The sequence below is a fragment of the Octopus bimaculoides genome, chromosome 12 (genome assembly GCF_001194135.2).
Source record: "Octopus bimaculoides isolate UCB-OBI-ISO-001 chromosome 12, ASM119413v2, whole genome shotgun sequence".
NCBI lineage: Eukaryota > Metazoa > Mollusca > Cephalopoda > Octopoda > Octopodidae > Octopus > Octopus bimaculoides.
Window position 1 is genome coordinate 63,896,728 of NC_068992.1, and position 23,412 is coordinate 63,920,139.

At 39.0% G+C, this 23,412-nt stretch overlaps 1 protein-coding gene and 1 long non-coding RNA gene across 7 annotated transcripts in view; one reads left to right on the forward strand and one right to left on the reverse strand.

The window, feature by feature from the left end:
* The window catches only part of LOC106881029 (solute carrier family 35 member E2A), a 54,451-nt gene extending 38,817 nt beyond the window's left edge, over nt 1-15,634 (forward strand). For all 6 annotated transcript variants that reach the window (XM_014931218.2, XM_014931219.2, XM_014931220.2 and 3 more), the window contains 3 exons: nt 2,149-2,202; nt 7,856-8,059; nt 13,031-15,634. In XM_014931218.2, the coding sequence (XP_014786704.1) occupies nt 2,149-2,202; nt 7,856-8,059; nt 13,031-13,238 (466 nt within the window). In that variant the 3' untranslated portion in view covers nt 13,239-15,634. The remainder of the gene's footprint in view (nt 1-2,148; nt 2,203-7,855; nt 8,060-13,030) is intronic.
* LOC128249212 (uncharacterized) lies at nt 15,629-23,406 on the reverse strand. Its single transcript, XR_008265331.1, has 2 exons — nt 20,088-23,406; nt 15,629-15,830 (listed from the first exon to the last, which is right to left on the reverse strand). It is a non-coding gene; the product is annotated as an uncharacterized LOC128249212 (long non-coding RNA).
* Between the last annotated feature and the right edge of the window lie 6 nt (nt 23,407-23,412).

Sequence of the window (23,412 nt, forward strand, 5' to 3'; positions counted from 1 at the left end):
ATCTGAACATAGTACAATTACCTTTATGCACAGCTTCCTTTAACTGCAACCCTGATAGAATGAGATGATTGGTACAGCTGTTTAGATGCTGATGATTTTGTGCGGCTGAATGGATATTCAACCTATTTTTGCAACTGTGTGTAACACTGGAGGCAAACACATGTTCATGCACATGAAGCAACATCTGATGTCAAATAAGTCTGTCGAATTAGCAATGCCAAATAGGTGGTCCAATAGAGCAAAACGTTTCATACCCACCCATGGGTAGGGTTTTCTTTCTCCTCCTTTTGTCTCCAACAGTCTTGGTGATCCCTGTGCAAAGGTCAAGGATTATTATTGACTTTCCTTCTAAGCCAAAAACGAAAATAGCAATCCCAGGTAAGTAGGGTGTGTTTTGGGTACCAAACCTGCTGACAATAAAAATAAGGATGGATGGTCATGGTAAGAAAGTCAGACACTGACATCATAATCACATTTAATTCAGTTGATTTAGTGGTTGTGTGTGACATCTTGTTTTTGCAGAACTGACTGAGGTGGGGGGGGGGGAAATTAATATTTACAACAGCAGCTGTAATAATGATAATAATAATAATAAACTGTCAGATTTATTGATGAATCAAAAATGTTCAATTATTATTGAATTGTAATGATGTTGATTCTAATTACGTTTTCTCATTGTCATCATCCTCACTTTTGTATTCATTAACAACTCATTGGTCAATATCCTTATTATGCTCATTAAGTCTACATTTATCATCTTCATTATCAGGTGTACATTTATAAGTATCATAATAATTACAAAACTATAAACTTGACAATGATTGTCATCCTTAAATCTGCATTTATCATAACCATTATTGCATTCATCTTGACTGTCTCTTGTTGGTACATCCTTTATTATTATTATTACAAGTGAGCTGGTGGAACTGTTAGCATAGCAGACGGAATTCTTTGTGGTGTTTCGCCTGTCTATGTCCTTGGTTCAAATTCTGTTGAAGTCAGCTTTGCCTTTTATCCTTTTGGAGTTGATAAAATCAGTATCAGTCAAATACTGTGGCATTCAATTCCTGATCGTAAGATTATGGTTTCAATTCCTGAAGCAGGCAACACATTTGTGTTCTTGAGCAAAACACTTCATTTCACATTGCTCCAGTCCACTCAGCTGGCAAAAATGAGTGACCCTGCGACAGACCTGCGTCCCATCCAGGTGGGCAAGATACAGGTCATGGAAACTGGGAAGCGGGCCCTTATGAGTTGATACGACTTGAGAAGGAAGGAAGAAAATGCTGGGGTCAGTGTAACTGGTTTCCCACCTCCCCCTCAAAAACTGTTGGTCCTGTGCCAAAATTTGAAACCGTTATTACAAGTGAAACCCATAGAGATCGTAGGGATTTCACTGGTGAACACTGGAGGGGGGGGGCTTTAGTTGTCTGTTGTTGTGATGATGAAAACAATGGCAAATGGTGAGCAAGAAAGAGAGAGGGAGAGGAAGTTGTGATGGGTATTAGCTGAGGTGGTAACTGAAAGATAGGGTCGGGAGGACCAAGTACAGCACTGACTAATCAATGCAAACATATAATCGTACACATGCATGCCTACACACACACACACACACACACACACATGAATATATACAGACATTCCGATAGTTTGTTGTGGTTTTTGTCAGAAGGAAGGAGTTGGCAGCAAACAATTTATTTTGTTAACTGAATTATAAGAAAAGAAAACCAATTACAATAAATTGCATGTACTTTAGTGTACTTTAGTGTGAGTAATCTTTGTCACTGCTGCCATCACTTCTGTAACTACCAACAACAATATACAACAGCTGTTACAACAAATAAGCACTACCACCATTTACCGTTATTGCCTCTTATTTTGTCCTTTTCCTCTGGCTGTCTCTTCTCTCTCTCTCTTTCTCTCTCTCTCTCTCTCTCTCCCTCTCTCCCTCTCTCAAGTTCCTTCCCTTAGTGTGTGGCATGAAAGGTAAGGAAGAACATACTATTGTATTAACATACAGCTTCAAGAGCTTCATGATTTAATTACTTTACCTATCATTTCTCATCCCGTCAGTCTTCATCTGTTGTAATCATATCTATCAGGTCTCTCCGATTTCATTCAACTAATTTCTGTCTTATTCTGTTTCAGTTTACAAAATGTTTATTCTAAAATGCTTATCAGTGGTGAAAAATATAGATATACGTAAGTATGTATAGCATTTTGTTGTTTTGACTGTCATATTTCTTGCTGGTTGTGCACAGATGCACGTTTTCCAGTCATAACTTTAAGACTGGCATAAAATATTAGGAGTGGTTTGAGGTAAGGGAAGAGGAAATATCAATTGAGGTGGGGGGGGGGGTCTGCAAACTGTAATTTGACTCTTGTGGGTAGCTTGGGTAGACGTTAGAGGTTGTGGGAAAACCTCTAGAAACATATTCTATTTGTTGTTGTGTCAGTAATATATTGGAGAGAAGATAAATGGTGATATATCAGCTGATTCAAGGTATTATTCATGGGATCAGATCCCTTTCCATCTGACTGGAGAAACATCCATCTGTACCCAATAACATACAAGTGAGCACCGGATCCAATTGCAGTCAGCTGTACCCTTTTGGGTACAAGCAAAAAAGATTCCCCCACCAGCCTGGAATTATGCAAGATACTGTATTGTCACCAGGAATCTTGCTATCTTCAGGTCAGGGACTTTTTACAAGAATAAATACACCTAAGGAGCCAGGTACTGGTGTTAGGCCTGACACAAACAGCTGAGTTATTACAATAAATAGTGACAATTAGTAACTGTGACCTTGTCTTGATTAATTAATTTGGTTAAATGTTTAATGTTTGTGGAGCAGTGTCTGGGTTGCTCGAGTTTTTTCTCTATTTCTCCATACAGCAGTTTGATGAAGGATACAGTGGTAGTTACTTTATTCCAACCATCATTGTACAATTTGTTGGCAGTAGTACTAAGGAAACCTTAGTTTCATTGTGCTTTCATCAATAGAATGTACCTACTTGTATACAGGGCACAGCAGAAAGGTTGCCCTGATTTCAAAGGTTAATAACAAAGAAACTCATGAAGATGCAAGAAAAACCGATGCTCTCCACTCCAGGCCATGGTGGGGACGACCGGAGACATGAGAAATAATGGCAATAATCGAACTTCATAGAAATACAGTTTTTTCACGATTCTTCATGTGTTTGCTTTTTTATTAACCTTTGAAATCAGGGCAACCATTCTGCCGCACCCTGTATGTGTGTGTGTGTATGTATATATGGGAGTGGCTGTGTGGTAAGTAGCTTGCTTACCAACCACATGATTCTGGGTTCAGTCCCATTGCGTGGCACCTTGGGCAAGTGTCTTCTACTATAGCCTCGGGCCGACCAAAGCCTTGTGAGTGGATTTGGTAGACGGAAACTGAAAGAAGCCCATCGTATATATGTATATATATATATATATATATATGTTTGTGTGTCTGTGTTTGTCCCCCCAACATCGCTTGACAACCGATGCTGGTGTGTTTACGTCCCCGTAACTTAGCGGTTCGGCAAAAAAGACCGATAGAATAAGTACTACGCTTCCAAAGAATAAGTCCTGGGGTCGACGGTTTGACTGAGCACTGGCAAGCCAGAAGGCTGTACCAGGCTCTAATCTGATCTGGCAAAGTTTCTACAGCTGGATGCCGCCCATACTACGACAACGCCAACCACTCCGAGAGTGTAGTGGGTGCTTTTTATGTGCCACTGGCATCAGGGCCAGTCAGGCAGTACTGGCATCAACCATACTTGAATGGTGCTTTTTAGGTGCCACTGATGTGCTAAAAAGGAAACCCCACAAAATATTTTATTTCTTTACTGCCCTCAAATCTCTCGCTATCTTCTTGAAAAATTTCATCAACACCAGATATGATGTCATCATCACTACGATACTGGCTTCCAGCCAAGTGTTTCTTCCTGTTGGGGAGCAGATGATATGGTTTACAGAGGGAAAGAGTGAATGAAAGAAGCTGTGTGTGGGTCTCAATGCACCGGCTAAAATATTTGTGGTATCTTTCAATTGGACTTTCTAAAGTGACATCAGGTGTGTAAGGTGATCGAGTACATTTGGTTCTGAAACAGGTATTTTGCCTTTCTGAAGCAGTTTTGTACAGGTGAGCTCAAGGATTTTGTGAGTTGTAACTATTTATAAGATTATACTACAATAGTCTGAACTGTGTACTGATTCCTCTTTCATTTAGACAACAGCATCTTGAGATGTTGTTTAACTCTTATTAAGCTGTCAGTTTCTTCCCCACAACCTCCACAGACTGGTGTACTTCAAACTACATCATCCAATGTGTCCTTTTTTATCATTATGATAAAGGGATGTATTTTTAAGGAAAGTTTGCTACTATTTCAAGCATGTCAAATGACCACACAGAAGTGCCTTATTTTTGTGTTTCAACTGTGTCTGTTTTTGGCCATTATTGAAGGAACATTCTGCTTTTGTAAGAGGTTTAAGACTATTTAAGGGAAATCTACAAACCTTGGTGCCAAGGGATATTTTTTTTCTTTTTTTTTTCTTAGATTGACTGCCACAGGGTTCATATGTTTATGGTTTCAAGTGGCTGCAAGTATGGCTTCGTATATAAAGAAGGAATAAAGATAATTTGCCAGTACCGCCTGACTGGCTCCTGTAGGATTTTCGAGCGAGATCGTTGCCAGTGCCCCTGGACTGGCTTGTGCGGGTGGCACATAAAAGACACCATTTCGAGCGTGGCCGTTTTCGTGCAGGTGACACGTAAAAGCACCCACTACACTCTCTGAGTGGTTGGCGTTAGGAAGGGCATCCAGCTGTAGAAACTCTGCCAAATCAGACTGGAGCCTGGTGTTGCCATCCGGTTTCACCAGTCCTCAGTCAAATCGTCCAACCCATGCTAGCATGGAAAGCGGACGTTAAACGATGATGATGATGATGATGATGATGATAGTCAGGAACAAACAGATTGTAATGAAGTGCCTTCTTTTGATGTTACATTGATTAACCATTTTCAATCCAGCTTCGCCTTACTGGCACTTGTGCCGTTGGCATGTGAATAAAACATTGGACTGACTCCTGTGCAGGTGGCATGTAAAGAAACACCATTTGAGCATGGCCGTTGCCAGTACCGCCGGACTGGCCCTCATGCCAGTGGCACGTAAAAAGCACCCACTACACTCTCTGAGTTGTTGGCATTAGGAAGGGCATCCAGCTGTAGAAACTCTGCCAAATCAGATTGGAGTCTGGTGTAGCCATCTGGTTCGCCAGTCCCCAGTCAAATCGTCCAACCCATGCCAGCATAGAAAGTGGACGTTAAATGATAAATGATGATGAGTCCAATCCACTTGAGAACAACTTTTATCTCATGACCCAAAAACTCCCTATTTTAACCCTTCTAATTCTGACCCACATGACACTGCCCCTAGGTTCTCTGATACAAACTTCCTTTTTTTAGTATGATATAAATTAAAAACCTTCCATTGAAATTTCACATTGACTTATGCTCTGAACACTAGCTTAATGATAGCTATTTTACTGACTTTATTATTTTCACAATTAACTGAAACAAAAGCAGTGTATTCCAATAGCAATATGGTAACCAGAGGGTTAAAGCGGATTTAAATTCCTTTAATTCCAAACACATTTTTGTTCCCAACACCATCTTCATTCACTCTGATAGAGCACTTTATAATCTAAACACTTCAAACCCCTGATTCTCTCCACTATGAAACACTAACAAACTTCCTACTCTCAGCTTTTCTCCTTGCTGTGCAATCCTAACATCTAGCATCTATTTTTAGCTACTTCATTATTATCTCTTACTGTTACATCTCTTCCTACCTTCTTCAAAGGCTTAACTTTTAGCTTTTCTGGCTCTTCTAGAAGTACCATCACACCACCACATCACCTCTTGTCTGGTTGGAACCTTTCTCCATCCATCTATATGGGTCATGGCTTTTGACATCTCAAAACTCCCCATTGTTATAAGTCTCTAGCTCCTCCTTATCATACATCTCAGTTAATATTTCTTCTGGCCAAAGAATCCGTTACCTTAACCCTCCACCTCCAGACTGTCTCGTGTCTCTGAAGCCACAGTCGTACAGAAGACTGACTGCAGTGCTTAATGCAGGGCCTGGTTGCGTTGAACAAAATATGGGGGATCAGAAGAGGAAAGATTAGTGAAATGAAAGTGCCTGAGTGACAGGAAAGGCAGAGGGTGAGGTGGCACGTCTGTGGGGCCCCCTGGTGGAGTGTTTTTGTGTTCACTGATCTCTAGTCTTTCTCAAACATTCTTACATTCTTCACTGGGAAGTCAATTAATATTCACATCCAGTTGCCTATCCCGTTTCCTGGTGACGGTGAGTACGAAGCATATCTAACTTGCAATGTCTTCCTGATTGCTAGGTTATCAAGTGCCAGGCCTGTTTCCTGAGGTTAGCATTGCAAATGGTCAGCTCGCTTGTATTACAGAGCTTCTTGTGCTGTGGCCACCCTTTTCGTTTCTCATACTTTATCCTTAAATCTTAGTCCTGGTCATTGTATTTATGATCATTTCCATTTGAGCCTGATATGCCCTTCCTGTTGCCAACCATTTTTGCAGCTTTGTCCAACCCATGCTAGCATGGAAAGCGGACGTTAAATGATGATGATGATGATGATGATGGGTGCATTTTGTTATGCTGCTACAAGCCCTGCTGTGAAGGTTGTTTTTGTCAGGGCCAAAGTATTTTGCTGAACCACTAAGTTATGCAGACATGGCGAAACCAACACTGGTTGTCAATTAGTTGGAAGGGGACAAACACCAAACACACGCACATGCACACACAGGGTTTCCACACTGTTTCTGTCCGCCAATTCCCTCACAAGGTATTGGTCACCCTGAGATTATAGTAGACAATGTTTTCCCAAAGTGCCACCTAGTGGAACTGAACCTGGAAGCATGTTGTAATGTGAGGTTCTTGACCACACAGCCATGCCTGTGCGTGCATGCATGTATGTATGTATGTATGTATGTATACACATATGCATACAAAGAGAGAGAGAGAGAGTTTGTTCAAAGTGAGTAAGGGCATTTATATTTTAGTTGGCGGTAAACGGGGATTTCAGTTGCGTGATAAGAAGCTTGCTTCCCAACCACATGATTCCGGGTTCAGTCCCACTGTGTGGCATCTTGGGCAAGTGTCTCCTACTATAGCCTTGGGCCAACCAAAACCTTGTGAGTGAATTTGGTAGACGGAAACTGAAAGAAGCCCATCATAGGTATATGTGTGTGTGTGTCTGTGTTTGTCCCCCACCATTGCCTGACGACCAATGTTGGTGTGTTTACATCCCCATAACTTAGCACTTCAGCAATGGTGACTGATAGAATAAGTATTAGGCTTAGAAAGAATAAGTCCTGGGGGTGGGTCGATTTGTTCGACTAAAGGTGGTGTTCCAGCATGGCCGCAGTCAAATGACTGAAACAAGTAAGAGAGTAATAGTTTAGTTTAGTTTTGTCCATTGGTCAGCTGTACAAGTCAGTGGGTTGGAAACTCTGCTACCTGCTCATGTGAATTATTGAACTAACCCATGTTTAAGCCTTATGTAATTCGTGTTTTATCTGGTTCAAGTTTACATACACACACAGACACACACACACACACACACACACACACACACACACACACACACACACACACACAAACTGATAAAAACCTTTTTAAATCAACCATTTCCTCCTAATCTTTTTTGTTTTCCTATTTCTGTATTCATTTCTTCATATTTCACTCTCTCGCCATTGTCAATGCTTTCTCTATTTCTTTTGTCTGTTAATCTGTAATTTTGTCACCTTTGCAGCCCAGCAGAGCTGCAGTTCTACACAAGCATAGCATCGGTAGTTGTGCAAATTCCTGCTTGTTTCCTCATGATGGACATCACACATGCCAAGGACACCCTCGACTACACAATGTTCTTTGCACTCATCACTAATGGTATCTTTTTCCATTTCCAAAGTATCACAGCATATGTCCTCATGGGCTATATATCACCAGTTACCCACAGGTCAGTGATTCAGATTCTACATTCATCATTATTTCTAAATGAAATTGTTGGGTTGGTGGGGTGGATACTCAAATGACAGAATCAGTAGAGCATCATTGGACCCAGCTCTCTTTACATTGAAATCTAGTCCGGGACTCCTCTCCTTTTCATCCTTCCAATGTTGAAGGAACAATACAGTAATTAAGTAGAGAAACTGACGTAATTGACTGAACTCGTGCTCCAGAATTTCTCGCCTTCTGCCTATTTTAGAAATAAATGTTTTTATTTGCATTAATAATGTTAACTATGGCAAAGTGGCAATCTGGCAGAATTGTTAGCTCACTGGCTAAAATGCTCAGCGATGTTTCATCTGCCACTACAATCTGAATTCAAATTCTACCACGGTCGACTTGGTAGGTAGGAATTGAAGGAAGCCCATTGTGTGTGTGTGTGTGTATGTACATGCGTGATGTGTCACTGTCATACAGGCACAGTCATTCAATTTGAATGTTCCACGTAAATATGTGGGGGTGGGGATATTACTTTACTTGGAAACAGGTGAGAGTTGATGACAGGAAAGACATCCAGCCATAGAAAATCTGCCTCAGTGAATTTCATCTAACCCATGCAAGCATGGAAAAGTGGACATTAAAACGATGATGATGTTAATGTGTTATAGCTTGAGGAAATGGTATCATTGTTTAAATATTGTCTCTTCACTCTTCAAACATAGAAGACAATGAAACGAGAGCCATTAGACAAGAAAAACATGTCAGAACCAGAGGAGAGGACCTGATTATCACCTGTGCAGGTGTCTTCTGGACTAGAGTGATTGGTTGGGTGGGGGACATTGATGTTTCGTTTGAAAAATCTGCTGGCTGATGTCTGTTGGAACAGACTGGGTTGGAAAGTGAATTTCCAAAGTCCTGAGGAGAAAGGAGAGAGGGAGGTGAGTGAGCTACAGTGAGAGTGATAGGATGAGGAGAGATTGTATCACATGGGACTAGATAGAGGTGGTAGGAGTGACATACAGGAGAGAGGGGGGGTTGTGTCAGGCAGGGATGATAGGAGGAGGAAGAGGAAAGGCTGTGTCTGGTAGGAGTGACAGGAAGGGGATGGGGTGTTGTGTCAGGTGAGAGTGACAGAGAGGAGAGAGTGGGGTGCTGTGTCAGGTAGGGATGAACAGCGGGTGGAGGGGCTGTTAGGTAAGAGTGAAGGGGAGGAGGGGGCTGTCTTGTAGGAGTGATGGGAAGGAGATGGGGGTGTTATGTCAGGTAAAGGTGACAGGGAGAGGAGTGAGGGGGTGTTGTATCAGGGAGAGGAGTAAGGTGGGGTGCTGTATCAGGTAGGAGTGAGCAGTACAAGTATGAAGTTAGCTACTTGAGAGGGGGGGGGAGAAGACATGTGTGAGTGTGTGATTGCAGCTCCTTATTGATCAGCTAATCATTGTCATTTAGTTGACTGCTTTCTCATGGATGTTGTTTGTTATGTCTGTGTGTGCAGTTGCAGTACTATGCAATGTCTGCAGCTGTAGCAGCAACACTTACTGTGTGTGCAGTAGGAGCACTGCACCATACCTGTGCATGTTTGCATTAGCAGCATCTTGCCATGTTTGCTTGTACAACAGTAGCATTATTGTATCTGTTTCTGGTGTGCAACACCATGGCATGTATGTATGTGTGCAGCACATTACGTACAGCATTGTTGTGTGTGTGTGTGTGTGCATGCACATGCAGCTGCAAGAAACATACCATATCTATGTATGTCTGCATTTGTAAAAGTTCCAGAAGACAGAATTTAGTATGTTTGTTATGCACAAGTTAATTAATAATGAAGGTTGGACTAATTGAAACAAATCTAAAAATAACAAATTCTCATATTAGCACAAAAAGTGACGGAATCTGTTTCAAGGAATTTAGTCAAACTGATTCTTCAGTACTCATCTTGTCTCATGTTTTGTGGAGCCTGGGAGTGTGAGAGGTAAAGTCGACTTCAGTAAGATTTGAACTCCAGGCTGTAACTAGTTTAAGCATTTTTACAGTCCACCACCTTTGAGATCATCATCATCATCATCATCATCATTTTAATGTCCACTTTTCCGCCTTTGCATGGGTCAGATGGAATTTGTTGAAGCAGATTTTCTATTACCGGATGCCCTTCCTGTCACCAACCCATACCTGTTTCCAACCAAGGTAATATTTCCTACTGGTCAGGCATGTTTTTCGTGGGGGACTGGAAATGGACAATATTGGTCATATGACTGTGATGGTCATTTATGACCATCATGTGATGTCTAGAGAAACACACATACAGTGGACTTCAATTTCTGGTTACTATCTCCACTCACAGGGCTTTGGTCAGCCTGAGGCTGTAGTATGAAATTCTTGCCCACAGTGCCACACAGTGGGACTGAATCTAAAACCACATGGTCGGGAGGCAATCTTTTTAACCAAACATCTACATCTATGCCTATAAATAACCATTTTTAACAGATACAAAAATCGACTAAGAACATAAGGGGATGTAACTAGACTTACTACAAAACCTTTTATCCAGTACTCTGCCCCTCTGCCACATACATAGGTAATGAAACGTCTGACCCATGTTGGGCACTGGGAAAAGTCAAAGTGTGTGTGTATATATATATCGTCATCATTTAACATCTATTTCCCATACTAGCACAGGTTGGATGGTTTGATAGGAACTGGCAAGTCAAAAGACTGCACCAATGTTTGTTTCCTTTGGCATGGCTGGATGCCCTTCCTAATGCCAACCACTTTACAGTGTGTGTGTGTGTATTTTTGAATTATGCAATAGAAGCAGCTCTATAGTAAAAAAATTTTTATCAATATAACATAATATAGGTGTGTCACTGAAAAGCGAGGAGCTGCAGTTTTTGTCTGGGGAAAAATCCCTTTATAGACATACTGTGTTAGAAAACACAATATACTTCAGAGCCAAGCAAAACAAAATCACCCTTGTTGTGTGTGTGTACACCTACCTACCTACCTTGGTCAGTTGATGGTAATCCAGAAGACAATGAGTTCAGTGCATAATAGCATAGATAACTGATGTTAAATGAGCTGACAAAGGTAAGACTCTGTAGTCACCTGACCTGCTTTAAATAGCAGTGATATTTCCCTCAAATCTCTCGCTATCTTCTTGAAAAAGGAACAACACATTTGAAAATGTAGTTGTAGATCATCCTCAACATTTAATGTCAGCTTCCATGCTGGCCTGTGTTGGATGGTTTGATATGATTTGATGAATTGGAGGCCAGAATCATGCTCCAGTGCCTGTTTTGGCAAGGTTTGTACAGCTGGATGTGCTTAATGCCAACCTCTTTACAGAGTGTACCAAGTGCTTTTTTTCATGACTCCAGCACTGGTGATGATAATCTTGTATCTTGCAAGGCTAAAGGCTTAAAGTAGCCCCTATAACTGAGAGAGAATGTGTGACAATTGTAGGTGAGTGAACGAGGAGGGGTGGTAGGTAAGGGGAGAGGATAGGGAAGTATGGCAGAGATAAACATACATTGCAAAATAAATGTATAATATTGTTAGAAATGATATTTTTGCCAGCATGGCTGGTCAAGACTAGTGGATGTTAATGACTAACAGTTGAGAGAAAGAGACAAGTTTGTCACTGCTATTTTCTTGTATACACTTTGTTGACACTGGCTCAGTTCATTTAGGTAACATAGTGTAGTGTGTCCCTCACCAGGACACTTTTAACTATCCAGTGAGTGATTACCATAATCACTCACAGGAAAAAAAATTCAATAGAAATAATCCTACTGGGCTGTCATGGATTAGATGAGTCTGTCTCTGTCCTTTGACACAGAAAATCACCAATTGCTGTTGTTGTGTATATATGTATGGAGAGAGAGAGAGAGAAAGAGAGAATCCAGCATTCACAGCTTCATGTCTAAGCTTGCATGTCAGCTTTTAGGGAAACTGTGTGAGCAGCCAAAAATTGTGTCACTAGGATTTTCATTTTTTGAGCTATGAAATTTTTAATCTCTACATATGTGTGTGTGTGTAATTATATATGTATGGAACTATATATATATATATATATATATATATATATGTGTGTGTGTGTGTGTGTAATTATTTATATGTATATTTATGCATCTGTGTGTGGGTCATGTGTTGTGAATGGAGACAACTGTGTGAAAAAGTGCCACACCTTAGCAGTTGAGGGAACCTGTGGAAGAGGTAGACTCAGGAAGACTTGGGATGAGGTGGTGAAGCACGACCTTCGAACATTGGGCCTTACCGAGGCAATGACAAGTGACTGAGACCTTTGGAGATATGCTGTGCTTGAGAAGAGCCGGCAAGCCAAGTGAGACCATAGCCCATGGCCTATGCCACTGCTGCGTAACCAGCCCCTTTAAGGGCACCCTTCAGTCGTTGGGCAATAAACTGCGCTTGCAAGGACCTGTTGGGGCCAGCGAAGTCATTGTCGTAGATGATGACAGTACCACCTGATTGGTACCCATACCAGTGGAACATTAAAAGCACCATTTAAGCATGACATTACCAGGGCTGCCTGACTGGCTCCCATGCCAGTGGCACGTAAAAAGCACCATTAGAGCGTGGTTGTTGCCAGTGACACCTGACTGGTCCTTGTGCCGGTGGCACATAAAAGCACCCACTACACTCTTGGAGTGATTGGCATTAGGAAGGTCATCCAGCTGTAGAAACTTTGCCAGATCAGATTGGAGCCTGATGCAGCCTTCTGGCTCGCCAGCATGGAAAGCAGATGTTAAATGATGATGATGTGTGTGTGTAATTATATATATAATCTGTAGAATTTAAAATTTCACAACTCAATTACTGAAATGTAGATATAGATAGATAGATAGATACAGAAAAAGATGCACAGAGCTAAATCATGTATATGATTATATATATATATATATATATATATATTTAACACATGTTTGTAATATACTCATATTTGCTTGTTTCTTTCTTTTCATTTCAGTGTTGCAAATACAGTGAAACGTGCTTTCCTTATATGGCTTTCTGTGATAGTATTTGGTAATCCAGTAACTTTACTCAGTGCCCTTGGAACTGTCACTGTAACTGTTGGGGTACTGTGTTATACTAAGGCTAAAGATTATGATAAAAACATCGTGCTAAAGGCACATTATGCTGTGAAGTCACCTGATACATTGGACAAAATTATCTAAAGTTGCCTCAAGATGGAATCTCAGATTTGGTTATTAAAAAAAAAAAATACATATATATATACATATGCATATATATATACATATATAAATAACAGAAACAGAAACTTAACTTTTCTTCACCACAGGCAACTGCATTGATTAAAAAACAAGAACAACAAAGGAACAAAAATAAAACATGTGTCTGTGATAAGCAAGTCACACGAGGAGATGGTGTGTTGTCACTGATGTATATAAATATGTGCCTGAAAGTGTAGCACCTGCTTGCTGCATCTTTTCAGACTGTTCTCTTTTGGCCCCTCTTGCTCTCTTTCTTTGACCGCTGACGTAGCAGCCGTCCAGTAAAGAAGTTGGTGGGGTCAGACAGGCCATCATTCTTCAATTTTTTTTTTTTATTCAATTTTTATTTCGTTCTTTTCTTTTACATATTATTATTGTTATTATTATTATTTCTATTATGTGGAAGAGAATCATTAGAGTTTCAGAAGAAATGCTATTTGCAGCATTTCTTCCAACTCTTTGCGTTCTGCGTTCAAATCCGGCCAAGGTCAACTTTGCCTTTCATACTTTCGGGGTCAGTAAAATAAGTACCAGTGAGGTACTGAGGTTGATGAAATTGACTTCCCCCCCCCCCTCAAAATTGCTGGCCCAGTGCCAAAACTAGAAAGAATTATCATCATTATTTTAAGGCGGCAAGCTGGAAGAATCATTTGCATGCCGGGTGAAATGCTTAACAGCATTTCATCCATCTCCATGTTCTAAGTTCAAATTCTGCCGGGGTCAGCTTTGCCTTTCATCCTTTTGGGGTTGATAAAATAAGTACCATTTGAGCACTAGGGTCAACATAATCAACTTACTTGCCCTCCCCCAGAATTGCTGGCCTTGTGCTAAAATTTGAAATCATTATTATTATTAGGAGGTGAATTGGCAGAATTGTTAGACCATCAGAAAAAAAAATGCCTTGCATTATTTCTTGATCTGTATGTTCTGAGCTCAAACCCCACCGAGGTCAACTCTGCCTTTCATCCATTTGAGGTTGACAAAATAAAGTACCAGCTACGTAATGTTGTTGATGATATTGACTTACCCTGTCCCCTCCAAATGTTTGGCATTGTGCCTAAATCAGAAATTACTACTGTAAGGAGGTGGTAGACAAGGGGTTGACAGAAACGAGAGAACATCAGACAAAAATGCCTTCCGGTATTTTTCTGGTCCTTTACTTTTTGAATTCAAATCCTGCCATGATTAATTTTGCCTTTTTCATCCTTCTGGGGTCAGTTAAATTAAGTACCAGCTAAGTCCCCTCCACCAGAATTTCTGAATCTGCAATAGTATCAGAAATTATTATTATTAAGGCATGAGCTGGCAGAATCATTAGAATGCCAAAATGGCATTTCTTCTGGTTTTACGTTTGAAATTCCATCAAGGTTGACTTTGCCTTTCATCCTTTCAGGGTTGATAAGATAAGTACCAGTTGAGCACTGGGGTCAATTCAATCAACTTGCCCCCTTCCAACCAAAATTTTAGGCCTTGTGCTTTTAGTAGAAAGGATTATTATTATTATTATTATTATTATTATTATTTTCATGACAAAAGAAGGCTGACCAATATATCATCCATTAATATCATATTTTTAAAGCTTTTGGAACAGGTGTTTTTTTTTTTTTGTTTTTATATTTTGAGGGATGGGGGATGACGGGGTAAGATCTCTCAGGGACCCTTCCCCATTGATCATACATCTTCCCTACTTTTAAGACTTTTATACGTTTTTTTTTTTTTCTCTTTAAATAATGGTGGTGTATTGGAATGAATACTTAATATCTCGTATCTCCCTTTAATTAGGTTGCATTACAGAGTTTTTTTTTCTGTTTCTGTTAGGTTAACAGAACCCTACTTCCAAGTTAAATAAAAGCTGGTTAAAAAATAATATAATGAAAAACTAACAACAGGGAAAAAACATATATCAGAAAAAAAATAAATAAAACCACACTGTATAATAAGTAAAGATATTTTGTTTCTGTTAACTGGGGACTTCCTCTACATTCTATGAATGGTTTGTACAACACTGGAATAAAGAGCTTGTGGGGAGGGTGAACTTTGTATGCAACCATTGGTACTAGTTTTCAAATTCCTCTAAACTGCTCCCCCTCTTTTTCACACACACACACACACACACACACACACAAACACTTAGTAACTTATGAGGTTTAACACGATACTATTTGGCTGTGTAAACCCTCAAATTTTGGATGCAGACCTGTTTCAAAGGAAGCCAAAGCAATACTTATTCTGGTCCATATTTGCAGAGAACTCTAACAATATTCTAGAAACTTTGAATCTGTGCAAAGAATGGTATGTAAAAAAAAAATAAGGAAAAAACAAAAAAAAATGAGAAATTCTTCAGTTTGTTTATTTCTTTATTTATATACATATATTTATTTCTTCATTTATATATTTATATTTTTTCTGTTGCACCTCCCATCTCTTCACCACCACCACTGCCATCAAATGCAATTTTTAATGAGGGAGCTGCCTTGCAGATGCCTAACCTGCTAGGAAGAGCAGCTAAGTCTCCTTCAAATCATACCATGCCATCTGAAAAGAGAAAGGACACATTGGATGATGCTGACCTGCAGTTAAACAACAATGTATATTCATGAACTGTTGGAGTTAACCTGATATTTGAGACCACCACAAAACAAGAATGGTCTTTCTGATGCAAGTGTCCATACAGTTTCCATCTCCCCAATTTTATTCCCAAGGGTTTTGGCCAGATCACTAGTATGTTAGAAGTCACTGCCACCCAAGATGTAGTACAGAGAAATTGACTCTGGAATTGAACTTTTTAACCACATGGCCATATAAACTCCACCAAGTTGACATATCCTACATACGTTTTTCATAAAGCCAAGGCTTCATTTAAATTATAACTGCAGAGTAGGTGCTTTAAAAGGCAGTATTTGTATTGCTAATGAAATTGAAGAAAGTATGAATGTCATAGCTGCTCATTCCTTCTCCATGATTCAATGTGAGGTATTATGGTGGTGGATTACTGTTGCTCAATAATGAGGATTCAGATGTTGGATCAATGGAATCAACTGCTCCTGGATTAATATGTAAGTACCTGAGCTTTCCAGACACCCGTAGTCTGTTGTAGTCCAAGAAAGACTGTTCTTCAATTTCTTGCTGACCAACCTGCACAAATGATTTGTTTATAGTGGTCAAATGTGCTGTGCCTGTACAGGTGCACTTTGACATCTGTATATGTTCCATGTGTCAGATGTCATAAAGTGATTGTAGAGCAACACAATGTCATTGCCTGGTCTGGGAATTTCGCAACCATGAGTTTAATAACCCATCCCCTGGGCCACAAAGCTATGCTTTTCAAATATAGGAACAATCCAACTGATGGGTTTTTGTTAAATTTTTCTGTCTACACAATTTCAGTCACAAGGGCCAGGTCAGACTGGGGTTAAAGAAATTTGCCTGAGATACGATGCTGTGGGATTGAGCTTGTGGTTGCAAACTTCTTAACTGTTCGGCAACGAGGGTTTAGTTCAATCAGCTGAATAATCTGTTTCTGAAATAATGTCTAAGGGACAGACACTGGAGCACATACACACAGTTATCTTTTAAAAAGAAAGAAAGAAAGAACAGATTTTATGCTTAAGGGAGACAACTTTTACTGTCCTATTGTTCATGTCAGCTGCCTTCATATCCCCGGTCAGTAGAGCAGGGGTTGCCTGGACAGTTTCACAGGATTTCCGTTATAGAGTGCCGTTTTTAAAACACTGACTATGCTCTCATCTTTTGCTGAGGTTAGTTTCCTAAAACATTTTAAACAAGGTACATATGTTTGTAGGTATGTGTGTATGTGTACCATCGTAGTCGTTTAACGTCCGCTTTCCATGCTGGCATGGGTTGGACGGTTTGACTGAGGCCTAGCAAGTCAGGAGGCTGCACTAAGCTCCAGTCTGATCTGGCAGAGTTTCTACAGCTGGATGCCCTTCCTAACGCCAACCACTCTGAGAGTGTAGTTGGGTGCTTTTTATGTGCCACCAGCATGAGGGCCAGTCAGGCAGTACTGGCATCACCCACACTTGAATGGTGCTTTCTACATGCCACCGGCATGGGTGCCAGTCAGGCAGTTCTGGCGTCTGCCACAACAATGACATCACTTGACTCAACAAGTCTTTGCAAGCACAGTTTATTGCCCAGTATTGAAGGGTACTTATAAATTGGCCGGTTATGCTTCACTGGCATAGGCCATGGTTACAGTATCACTTGGCTTGCTAGGTCTTCTCAAGCACAGCATATCTCCAAAGGTCTTGGTCACTCGTCATCGCCTCCATGAAGCCCAACGTTAGAAGGTTGTGCTTCACCACCTCATCGCAGGTCTTGGGTCTACCTCTTCCACAGGTTTCCTCTGTTGCTAGGGTGTAACACTTTTTCACACAGCTGTCCTCATCCATATACTAGCACAGTTGTCTCTCTTGCACACCACAACTGATGCTTCTTAGGTCCAACTTTTCTCTCAAGGTACTTGCACTCTGTCGAGTATGCACACTGACATTACCCATCCAGCAGAAATACTAGCTTCATTTCTTTCAAGGCTACACATGTCCTCAGCAGTCATGGTCCATGTTTCACTGCTATGTAGCTTGGCTGTTTGCACACATGCCTCATACAGTCTACATTTTATTGTGAGGCCCTTTCTTACCAGCAGAGGTAGGAGCTCTCTGAACTTTGCCCAGGCTATTCTTTTTCTAGTAGCTACACTCTTAGAGCATCCACCCCCACTACAGACTTGATCACCTAGGTAACGGAAGCTATCAGCTACTTCTAGTTTTTCCCCCTGGCATGTGACGGAAGCTGTGTTCTGCACATTTTCAGTGTTTATTGCCCCTGTGCATTTGCCATACACAAAAACTATCTTCCCAGATAGCCTTCCTTTGATATTGCTGCACCTCTTATGTGTCCATAGCTTATAACAAACATCACAGCCACTGCACCAAGGACCTCTGTTGTCAGGCACTCTGTGACAAGGGTGCAAGGTATGTACTACGTATAGCCAACACATTAAAATCCATGGTACCTTTAATATCCAATATGCCCAGAAAACTTTTTAACCTCTTCCCTGGCGACTTTTTTTTGAGAAAACATTTCATTTTCAGACAATCTTGCACTCTCGTCTGATGTATCCAAGCTTCTAATACATGGTTCATACTCATTGCCATCTTCTGAGCTTAACATCTGGATGTAATTTGTAAAGAAAACAGATAAAAACCGAGAATTGATGTATAAACTCGTTTGTGGGTGTTTTTGAAATTCTATGTTTTGGACGAGTTTACTAGTTGCACTCCGAAAAAGACAAATTGGGTGAAGACAAGTCATCTTTGCCAGGTACGGGGTTAAGTCAGATGGTGAAATAGGATCATGCACATAGAAATCCTCTGTTGAGTTCAACACCAGCAGCATTGAATCTACACTATAGAGGCATCCTCTATGGCCAGTTACGGTCAAAGCCTGATTAGAAAAACCAAAAGAGTTCAAAGATTATTTGAAGAAGAAAAACACCAACTCTTTAATAGTAAAGTAGTAGACATTGCCACCTGTCACACATTTCAGTGATTTCACTCACTGGTGGAAAGCTTGAAAGCCTAGAGGATAAGTGCACCCGATACTCTCAGAAGTGAGAAAAGAAGCGTATGTGCAGAGCTTCCCCCACCTAGACGTCTACAACCAAAACATTTACATGTTCCTTGTACAAGTGAAGCTACACATGAAGGAATGGAATATGCTGTCATCAAAGGGTGCACAAATAAGGAAGACTTGTCATCATCTGATGGACAACTAGAAATAGAAGCTATCATATTAAGAATGTGTAGGTGGTGAGATGGCAGAAGCGTCAGCATGCTGGGCCAAAATGCTCAGTGGTATTTTGACTGTCTTTACAGTCTGAATTCAAATTCTGCTGAGGTTGACTTTGCCTTTCATCCTTTTGGGGTTGATAAATTAAGTACCAGTTGTGTACTGGGGTCAATCTAATCGACTGGCCCCCTCCCCCAAAATTTCAGGCCTTGTGTCTATACTATAACGGATTATATGACGAATGTGTGTGTGTACGAGTTAACATTATGTGTGTGTATGTATGAGTTTTATATCAAAATATTCCTACCTTTGTTCTCTTTAGAGTGGTCACACTTTTGAGGTTCTCTTGAGACTGTTCTCCTCTATTTTATTATTTCTTGAAGGCAGTGAGCTGGCACAATCGTTAGCATGCCGGGTGAATTGCTTAGCGGCATTTCGTCTGCCGCTGCTTTCTGAGTTCAAATTCCGCCAAGATCAACTTTGCCTTTCATCCTTTCAGGGTCAATAAAATAAGTACCAGTTATGCACTGGGGTCAATGTAATCAACTAACCCCCTTCCCCAAAACATTTTCAAGGTTTTGTGCTTAGAGTAGAAATAATTACACTATTTCTTTGATTGCCATTCCATGTAACCATCCTACTTTTTATGTCCTGGATACTGTTTAATATGGTAAGATGGGATTCAGGACAGCGAGATTTCCCAGTTAATCTATTCAAAGTGAACAACTACAGAGAGGCTTTGTTGATTGCTTGACGCAGTTGGGTAAGATGTGGTAGTTATTCACAACAGTTTCTTAACCAGAAATATTTCATTCCACAACATACAATGTTAGTCAATAGAGTCATCAGGAACCGATGACCTGAGGCTAAACCAGCTTCTGCTTTGGAAGGCCAATATTTTTTTTGTCAAAGTTGTTGAACGGTCATGGAGAGCTTGTGGCCTGAGTGACTTTATGAATGGCATACCGAATGAAAAATTACCTTGAATTTCTTTATAGTGTGGCCTGCCAAACGAGGAGCAGTGTCTCATGTGGCCTGCTTCTCAAAAAGGGTTGCTCATGTCTGTTGCAGATCCTACTCAGAATCTATCCCAGTAGAACCACTTCACCAGTAAGAATTCAGAATGTCATTACTCTCAGATACTCTACTCCACTGCTTCTTTCTACTTCTTGAAGAATTCTGGAGATGTGGAAATGTACTTTCAAAATCTGGGAGTTAAAATATTGACCTGAAGAAATGAAAATAAAAAAGTTAAAGAGTCAAAATTACAAAATTAATTTATTATAAAATATGTGAATGACAAAACAGAAGATGGGGAAAAAAAAACAACATACAAATGAAGAGAAATTTTACATATTTATTTACTTTAATAATATTTTGGTAAATGTAAAAAGTCATTTTTCAGCAACACTGATGTCACAAAAAGATAAAGGCTTTTATGTATATATCTCCTTTCTTTTCCTCAGAATCACTTTAGCATGTTTTCAACAACTGTTAATTATGATCAAATTAAATAATGATATTAAAAAGATGACTTTTCTTCTCAATATAAGTTTGGAGACAGAAAGCAAAATTACTACACAAGACCAATTATTTTATTTAATTTTTTTTTAATTGATTTTCTTTTTTTTTTTGTGTGTGTGTGTGTTTGTGTGTGTTCCATTTCAAAAAGGTTTTTGAAAACAAGTTTCTCACAGCTGGTCATAAGTCTATAATACTTGTGTGAAGTAAAGAATTTTTCAAGAACCAACACATCTTAAAGAGTTTCATCCACTGAACAGAGCCTTTTTTTTTTTCTTTTCTTTTTTGGTAAACAGAAGATGCAGAGTTACCTGCTTCACAGCTGACTTAATTTACTTAGTAAATCAGAATTGTTCCCACGTATCAGGTGGACAGAATAGTAGTAGTAGTAGTAGTAGTAGTAGTAGTGATGGTGTTGATGGTAGTGGTGGTGATAAGAAAATTATAAGTTTTTTAAAGTTCACTAACCAAAGTTTAGAGAGTTCAAAGTAAAATTTTTTTAAAGAACTAGATTATTATTAATATTATCATTATTACTATTATTATTAGTAGCTGTTACTCATATCATAGTTTTGATGTCAAAACACATTAAATCAAGCAGTTAAAAACAGAACATACAGAGTAAACGAGGAATTACAAAAAAAAAAAAAAAATGAAACAGCAACAATGATTAGGAAAATATTGTAACCATAGAAATTTATTAAGTAATAATAATAATAAGTGAAAACAAACAAAACATTTAATTTCAATAAGCGTTTTGATTTGTTTCGTAATTGTTTTGTGTTTCAACAGTTAACATATAGAGTCTATAACAAATTTTAATACTTTGAATAGCCGCAAAATTGGTTAAATCAGCTTAATTCACATATTATTATTATTATTATTATTATTGTTATTATGAACAGGTTTAACTGTACTGGTACAAACACTTCAGCAGCAGCAATAGTAGGAGGTATTCATTAAAAGACAAATTCATATAACAATATACCACCGCTTCCTTCAATGGAGGAATGAAGACATTTCCAAATAACCTAACTCTGAAAGTTGCCAAATATAAAGAACCCATATTTTCATAGGTATCCATTAAAGAAAACTGTTTTCACTTCTAAAGACAAGTATTTATACTGATTCCTAACATTGGCAAAAAGCCACAGATTTTTTGTGCAGAGAGGGTAAGGTGATTAAATTGACAGTGCTTGACTGGTATTTAGTATATTCACCCCATAAAAATGAAAGGCAAAAATTGACCCTGACATGATTTGAACACAGAATTTAAAGGGATGTAACTAAATACTACAAGGCATTTTTTTCCACCACTCTACAGATTCTGGCAATTACTGCCCCGCTCCCACCAAAAAAAAAAAAAAATAATATTTGTTTCAAATTTTAGCACAAGGCCAGCATTTTGGGGAAAGCGGCTAAGTGGATTACATTGACCCTAGTGCTTAACTGATAATCATTTTATCAACCCCGTAAAGATGAACGATAAAGTCCCTCTCAGCAGAATTTGAACTCAGAACATAAACATGGGCAGAGTGCTTAGCAGCATTCTGCCCAGCAGGGTGACAATTCTGCCCAGCCCACTGCCTTCCCTCAAAACAATATCAATTTTAAAAACTATTCAATTCAATTCATTGTTTTTTATATAAGTCTAGATATGTACATTCATTAGCTCTAAGGTGGGATAAATTGAAATTAAATACCCACCTTCATCCACTTTAAAGAGTGAGATTGAATTTATAACGAAGCCATTTCAAGAAATTAGTTATTGTTTGGTAAATATTTTTACACTTCAGAAAAGAAAATTCAAAATGGCATCAATGTGTATGTCTCAAATTTTATTGCACCAATTAAAAAGATGATTATATATATATATATATATATATATATATACATATATATATATATATATATACATATATATATACACACACACGCATGTACACACACATGTGTGTGCATACATAAACACACACACACACAACAGATACAAACATTTTGAATGAAACCAGAACTAAAATGAAGTTAAAACCATTAAAATAAAAAAAAAAATGAAGGGAGACCATTTCAGAGTTTTGATGTTTGAGTTGTTTAGTACTGAGTTTGTTGGCCAGTGGTGGAAGTTGTGGTTGTAATTATTAAAATTACAAATGGAAAGAAAAAAAACATAAAAACAGACCATGAAATCAGCCAGTTAATGATCAGCACTTTCAAAATAATATTGAGAAATATGAAAGCCTTTCTTTTTCACAGATATACTTAGTTCTTTCTGACCCCAAAACAGGCCTGTTGTTCAATGTATAATTCCCATTGTGATAGTGATGGTGTAGGAATCTCTTGAACAAGCTTGTCACCGGCAAGTTTGCTGGAGGCAATGGGTGTTGATCCTGAATTAAAAGCTGACAATGTTTAATGGAGCCTTATATAATAAGACTGAAACATTCAGAGACGCTTAGAATTTCCCACATATTTTTCTGAATGTTTCATTTCACTTTGGACAAAGAAGTTTTTAACTGATTGATGTTTGGACATATACACACACATCAGATATGAGTAGTTGGCAAAATTGATAAGCAGTAAACCAAAATTTAGAGGGGATTTTTTTTCTATGTGTTTTTGTTTTTAGTTAATGAAATTTTTTTTATTTTTTAATCTAGTTGTATTAAGATCATATGGTAAATACACAATGATGTGACAGATTCTTTGATAAGATTTAGAATTTCAGTGTATACAGCAAGGTTGAAAATGCAACACATTATATATATATATATATATATATATATAT